A 7,378-nucleotide genomic window follows, 5' to 3' on the forward strand; every position below is an offset into this window, starting at 1 on the left:
AGACGTATTGTTGTGGGAACGTCCTAACTACATTTGTAGCTAGAGTTCACGTGGGATTTCCAACACCACAGAAGGCCTGAGATCTAAAATCATCAAGATCCAGGTGTACCCAAGATCCAAAAAAATATTCCTGATGGGGGGTATCTCGGATTGGGGGTAAATCGGTGATCGACCACGATATAATGATTGCGCCCCAGCCCTTGGCTGGGGAGATGGCCCAAGGAGAGAAAGGACAGCCAGCCAGACCTGGCAGATGATTTGGTGAGTAAAGGACAGAGAGGGTAAAGATCCAGGATAGTATAGGCTTAGCTTTAAATCAGAACTCAATTTGCAAAGTATCACGCAAGTGCCTTCCTGCCCTCAAGAGTCGGAACTACATTGGCTGTACGAGCTCAGTGAAGGTTGTGAATTGCACATCTTTCGTTGGTAGTGATAACTGGATATTATATTGGCCAGATTCTACCACCTATTGAGCTTTCCTTCACGCGTGCAGATACTTACCGCTCCTATAGCGGGAGCTTGAGAGATGAGAGACTCTTAGGTATACCCGACTGAGTAGTAAATTCGAGTAACGTTATGGATTTGCACGTGTGAAGGAAAGCTCAATAGGCGGTAGGATCTGGCCAATATAATATCCAGTTATCACTACCAACAATAGATCTGCAATTCACAACCTTCACTGGCCAATTTAGTTCCGACTCTTGAGGGCAGGAAGGCACTTGCGTAGCACGAAGCAAGTGAAGTTCTGATTTAAAGTTAAGCCTATACCTGCCTGGGTTTCTATCATGTTTGTATTTTTCCTGCTAAATCCCTTACCAGCTCCGCTGCCTGTCCTTTCTCTCCTTGGTCCATCGCCCCCGCTGTACCAGCTTCAGATCCTCCGGATCCATGGCGTAATCATTGTTAGATCGCCAGATTATGGGTACATTATCCCAGATCCAAGTATCTTTGGTCCACCACTTTACCAAGGTGTCCAAACTCCGTGAATCCGATCCCCCTAGTCATCCAACACCAGGTTACGAGCGTCTATAGTCTCCATCGCTTTACAAACGCTCAAGACTCCTTGAATTCACCGCCCATCCACAATAGATCCCAGTCACTCTGAGTGAGATCCTTGATCTGTTGGATCCGGACTCGGGAGAAGGGGATCTGGAACATTTAGTGGTGGAACTTGCCTTCACGCGTGTTATACATACCAGATCCACCTTCCTATGATGTACATAATCCTCCCTCCTTAGGGTTCCCACTAGATCCACCAGTACATGGTGGATTCCATATCCCCTAGGGATACTCGGGCGAGGGTGGATTCGGGTGGATCTTAATTATACAACCATCAATCTTCTTTCTCCAGCCATTCTTCGTACGCTTAGCCTCTGTTGTTCTTCAGTTCCATCATCTGCGGCCTCTCGTTCTCCGGTCCATCCCGTCAGCACCTATAGGATGTGGATCCGGGTACTTCACCCTTGGATCGCTAGCTAACGCTATCGTTCTACGCTATCTGCGTCGTCCGGAGTTTCACCATAGTAGTCTCGACCTTTGATCCACTTCGTATAGACTAGATCCTATTCAGATCCACTTGGTACAATCCAGATCCACCTGATACCGTCAATAATTCGTGATAACGACCACTCGTCGGATCCCATCTCCTATTTCTGAGAAAGCGCTTTACCACAAACCGGTTTAACAAATTTAGGGTTTTCAGGTTCGTTCTGGAGCTCGGCTCCCGATAAAGCCGCGCAGTGTTTTCGTTAAAGGTCGCGAAGCCCACTTCGTACGAACATGTTCGGACGTTTCACACATGTTCTCGACTGTCAGCACGGTCTCAAATGACCCATTTTAACCTAAAAAACCGATTATTGAGGTTTTTACCGGTTCGCAACAATCGGGAGAACCTTGGTTCGCTTCATCTGACTTAAGTGTGAGTCCACTTTAGCACGATTAAAAGAGAACTGGAGTTTCTGGAGTTGGTGTAAGGAATATCAAAGCAAAATCCGGTTTAGCCAATATAGATTTCAGTGTGGATTTATTAAGATGCTTCATTACTTAACTCCAGTGAAGTTGTGTGTTCTACTCCAAATTGCATTGCGTGATTGGTTAAATCTTCGGTGAGCCAAATCTCCGCCAATTGCGCAAAGCACTTGTTTGACTATGGAGCCTTTCTAAGTACGAGTTTTGGCTGAGTCATATGTCAAGCAACACCAAGAGGCGCGATTGGCGTGTGACATGATGTTTGTAAGTGGAGGCTTTAAAAAATTGCCTTACCGCTCATGTTTGTGCAAAATTCACAATATGAGGGGTGATCTAGCCTATTTTTGGAGAAAGCTTCGTGGCCCTCGATTAATAATGGAAGTGAGTATTTTGCCCGAATGGGGACTGTCTTCAAACCTACACCTAGCTGATTTTTTTAACATCCGTCGAGCGTATAGCGTATACCTGGTAAATACCAAAGCCTCTCAGAACCACAAATTCCCCCTCCAGTCAAAACGCGCGGCACCAGCGGGAGGAATATGGCGGCGCAGGCACGTAGCGCGCAAAAGCGTCCACTGGGGGCTGTGTACGAGAGTGACAGCAGCTAGGGAATGAGTCAAGCGGATTCTTGAGTGAGTGCAGCCGTCTCTAGGTCCCAATGGGCCCGAGATGCTCGGCACATCTAGTAGCGCGAGTGATGGAGCTGGGGAAGCAGCTTGTTATCGCTCAGCCCCCAAAACAGATCCAATTCGAGTCGTGAAAAGCTTTTGTGGACTATCTCAGGGTGTACCAAGCGCAATCGTTCCAGGTAACTTTGCACATTTAACAGCCATCTTCAAAGCGCATTAATACTCACTATATTTTGTAAATCTTTTCGGATGCGGACAAACACCACTGCGGCTGATCGAAACGCCGAAATGGACGTTCAGAGATCAAAGGCACCTCGATTTCCCGTTGAGTGGGTGCAGTATGCTCGGACTTTTGTTTGTACTCATCATGGCAAATATTAGTCGGCAAGAAACTCGAGCCTAAGGCTGAAATACACAGGTAAGACCTTGGCTTAACGCTCCAAAACACTATCATTTTGGCTGAATCGGGCAATTTCTGTCTGAGTCGGGCAATTTCTGGCTGAGTCGGGCAAGTTTCGGCTCAGTTGGGCATGCTGGGATTGGTTGGGCACGTTTGGAATCATAATCATTTCACTAAGAACTAATGACTCATCTCGTGTCTTTAACGTCCCACAGATCGATACGATATCTTAGTTTGCTGAGTAAAAAGGAGATTCAGTATCTGCGCTACAGATATCTGTGCATGTGCATTTAACGATAACAAGTTAGTTTATTTTTCTTATGCAGGCTAGTGCTGGATGTTCGCCACGATTTCATTTGATGGATACCTGGATGCTATGCATGCTATAGTAAAATGTCAGAATGCCACACACGTGTGTTCTTCTCTCTACATGCTTCTCTGCTCTCTCAATGAGCTTCCGGCTATACGTATACTTTCGAGGACACTTCATTCGATGACCCTCCGGCTCTAGCTAAGTCGGGCATATTCGGGAATGCCTGTCAGGTCAATTCTGGCACGGATGTCCTGTCACGTGTTGCCTATTCGGGCAAAATAACGAGTGCCATTAATAATTGCCCCATAGCTCCCGAAACTACAGTTCTCTAATGTCGATTTAAGTACGATTTAGGCCGTTTCAAAATAGCAGGAAAGAAGTGACTCATACAAAAATGGTCGGAATTCACAATACCTCGTTCGAACAACACCTCGCTTCAACAACAATTTCTAAAGCACCGTTCGCCTACGTCATGTCGTCGCTACAGCAGCACAAGTGCGGGGAGGCGGTGGCACAGCTCAAGCAAGCGGAGAAGGCTCTTGCCAAGCGCTCCTTCTTTCGCGGCTCGCCAGATTACCTTACAGCGGCGCCGTTGCTTGACAAAGCCGGTGAGCTGTTCCGCCTCGGAGGTGACTTCGAATCCAGCAAACAGGCCTTCGCACGTTGCGCTGAGGCTCAACAGCACAACCAGTCGCCATTCCGAGCCGCGCAGGCATGGGAGAATGTAGCCAAGACAGCGTTGCAGCAGCTCAAAGCTGAGCGATCTGGTGCACACGCCGCACAGCAACGCACTGCCGAGGCGCGCAAAGCTTACGAGACAGCCAGCAGCCTCTACGTGGACATGGGCGAGTTTGGCAAGGCCTCAGACGCGCTAGTTAAAGGTGCACAAGCCTGCGAGAGTCACGGCTCCAATGTAGATGATGTACTGCCTCTGTATTGGCGTGCATGCGACCTATTGGAAGCACAGGACAAGCCTCACTTCGCGGTCGAGACGGTCCGCAAGACGCTGAGCTTTTTGGTGAAATATGGGAAATACCGCGAGGCCATGAAGGTGATGGACCGCCTGACAACGCTGTACGAGGCCATGGACCAGCGTCATAACGTGCACAAGATGCACTTGAGCCAAGTGATCTTAATGCTGGCATCGGGCGACGTGCCTGCTGCCGACGCCTTATACTCGCGTTGCTTGCAGGATGACTCTTTCTTGTCATCAGACGACTGCGCACTGGCTGAGGACCTTGTTCGCGCATTCAAGATGGGCAACGAAGAGCTACTCCAGGCCACAGTACGAAAGCCCGGCTTCATGGCGCTAGACAACCAGATCGGACGGATCTGCCGCAAATTGTCAGTCTACGGATCTGGAGACGCCCCACCGCCGCAGCAGCGCCAACACAGACCGGCTCCTTCCAGTGGAGGAGGCTTGCCTTCACAAGAGCAGCAGAAACAGCGTAACTTGTTAGCGCCATCAGCACGTGCAGCCCCTGCCCAGCGTAACCCGTTTGCGCCATCTGCACGAGCACCAGTTCCAGTACAAGCTCCTTCGTTAGACTCTGAGTACGATGTTCCAGCTTCTGAAGCGCCAACTTCGTCGAGTACAGACGTGCGTGACAGCGACTACGATGCCATGTTGGCCGAAGCGCTGGGGGAAGTCATCGTTTCCAAAGACACAAAGAAATCCTCAAAACTCGCTTTAGTTCAGACAGAAAAGCGGAAGCCTCAGAAACCTTCTTCGCTTACTACCCAATCGTCCTCTCTGTCACCTACGTTGGTGCATTCCCCACCTCCGGCAGCAGCTCGTGCTAGCGTTCGCATGGACTACGAGTTGGATGATCTCGAGTTCGCCATGCCAGACTCTGACTCGCTTGAGTTCTTTATGGACCCGAACGAACCGGCAGGTGCTGGTTACTCGGATTCGTTTGAGGCGGCTGCAGCACCAGCTCCGAAGGCAGAACCCTCCACTTCAGCGTCCAAACCTGCACCCAAGCCCGCAGCTCCTGTCTATGACGAGTTCGACCTCACCTAGATTGCACATCCAGAAGATCTTGTAGCTTAAGGTAATGGTGCTTGTTGCTCAAGCCCAGGTCTGGGCTAACAGCATGTAGTACTTCGAGTCGACCGCAGAAAGCTCATCAATGAAAGCATTTGTTGAATCTCAGTTAAGGTCGCGTACTAGCAAAATTTCCTCTTGTCTCGCTTCTAGTTGCTTACGTTCGCTACGAGTCCTGCCGGATTTCGTTCCTCCAGATCCTGACGAAGGCTTTAAAGGCGGAGTAGAACTCTTGTTACCGCTAGTGGGAGTTGCCGTGAGATCCGTCTTCGTTTTTGCTACGTTCACAGACGCAGTAGGTGGCGGTCTCTTGTCGCGGTGTCTGTAAGCAGAGCCGACAAGACCCACGTTACCGACGCCACTCACTACACACGACTTGACCTGAGTATGTTGACGCTTGTAAACAGCCTCGAGCTGCTCGTGTTCATGAACAAGGTCTGCAAAAACGATGGACTTGCCGACGGAGATCGCGCTGGAGTCCACACGAGATCCGTCTAATGCTGAATATTGCGGAGCGTTGGGGTCAACACGCCGGACAGATCGGATACTGTGTACCAGTGTGTCAGCCTTGGCACCCGAAATGTCGGACGTGATGTTGGTATCTCGGTAGTTGCGTCGATGGGCCATGACGATGCCTGCCACGATTGCCGTTGCTGGATCAGTGCAGCTTGCACCTTCGATATCGTCTGTCTTCAGTGCGTAGCTAGGTTTGTCTCGCTTGGGGTGCTGAGCGAGTGGTCGTGAGCGAGGATCATCGCCGACTGTCATGCCGTTGACAGTGTAGACGGGATTCAATACGTTTCTATCAAGAGTAGACTCGTTTTAGCGGTTGGGTAACGACGAATAGACACTGATATACTCACGTGATTCGACTCGATTTAAAGTCGCCGTTGGTGATATCCTGTACGTTCAAAATATCCCGCGGGGGATGCTCACGCAGTCCTCGCTTATGACGAGGTAGCCAGCCTGCTTGAGCTCCTGCAATATCATCCTGCAGTGGACATCAGTAGTCATGCGGTGAATTTGGGGTATATTTGACTACTTACCAACTTCAGGGCATCTCGCGGATGTTGGATATCACGGACCTTGATCGATGTGCCATCGATATCGGCCACATTATAGCTATCGCGCAAGAACTTTGGCTCAATCTACGGAGACGTCCATAGCATGAGAGGAATGCAAAGATCATTGCTGCAGTTTTAGAGTTAAGACGCACCGGTGGCGCGTTTGTGAAGGAAGGGAGCTTGTAGCTCGGCTCTAATGGATTCACGACGCGCTCCGTTCGAAACCCTGCTGGTCGTGATGTGGTGCCCTCGATGGGAAGCTGTCTGAATCGATCATCGCTTCCTGCACGCCAGCGCTTCGGGTGCAGCTCCATGCTCGTGGATCCCTTGATATCGTGCGCATCGTAGAAGTGCGGTTTGTTGACGTACATGTGGTTCTTGAGCAACGGTCTGGTGCCTCGGATGTCGGTCACATCGTTGGTGACTCGATCTGGACTTCGTTTGGACGGGGGGGCTCGACCACGGTCCATGAAATAGTGCAGTTGTTGTTGTTGTTGCTGCTGCTGCTGCTGATTCAAGCCTCGTGCCGACGTCGGCGGAAGCGGCTCCATGGCCATGGTTGATGTTGACGTAACAAAAGTCGCTCCCTGCATCAAGCTTTCATATTTTTAGGCTGCACTCAAATAAGTTAAGCACTATTCTATTAAGGGAACCTTCTATAATGGGTTTCCTACCAAAGAAACCAGCTCATTGATAGCTTGGGTACGTAGCCCTTAGTATACCCCCAGTTACATGAGGGATATCTGGTACGGTACCAGGGTCGTCCGAGGCCAACCATTGGCTGATGACATTGCTTTTATATAGGTGACTTATAGTTTATTTAATTAACTCAAGCTTAGCCTACCTATAAATATACTCAGTTTACAATCTACCTTAAATTGGTCACTTCGCTCCCTTTAGGCAAAGGGGACCTGTGAACTACCGTTCACTGAGAGTTTGTACACTCTCGGAAGCCAA

The 7,378-nt window shown here is 49.7% G+C and overlaps 2 protein-coding genes across 2 annotated transcripts; one reads left to right on the top strand and one right to left on the bottom strand.

Moving 5' to 3' along the window:
• Positions 1-2,507: 2,507 nt before the first annotated feature.
• PITG_09419 (gamma-soluble NSF attachment protein, putative) lies at positions 2,508-5,464 on the top strand (the record flags this gene model as incomplete). The annotated part of the gene is made up of 3 exons (XM_002903027.1): positions 2,508-2,562; positions 2,979-3,015; positions 3,683-5,464. The coding sequence occupies 3 exons, from the start codon at positions 2,508-2,510 to the stop codon at positions 5,331-5,333; spliced, it is 1,743 nt and encodes a 580-aa protein (XP_002903073.1).
• On the bottom strand, positions 5,463-7,012 carry PITG_09420 (uncharacterized protein; the record flags this gene model as incomplete). Its single annotated transcript, XM_002903028.1, has 4 exons — positions 5,463-6,159; positions 6,221-6,348; positions 6,404-6,505; positions 6,574-7,012. 4 exons carry the CDS (start codon positions 6,976-6,978, stop codon positions 5,463-5,465), a joined length of 1,332 nt encoding a protein of 443 aa, XP_002903074.1.
• Between the last annotated feature and the right edge of the window lie 366 nt (positions 7,013-7,378).

The sequence above is a fragment of the Phytophthora infestans genome, genomic scaffold, assembly GCF_000142945.1.
Source record: "Phytophthora infestans T30-4 supercont1.15 genomic scaffold, whole genome shotgun sequence".
Classification (NCBI taxonomy): Eukaryota; Oomycota; class Peronosporomycetes; order Peronosporales; family Peronosporaceae; genus Phytophthora; species Phytophthora infestans.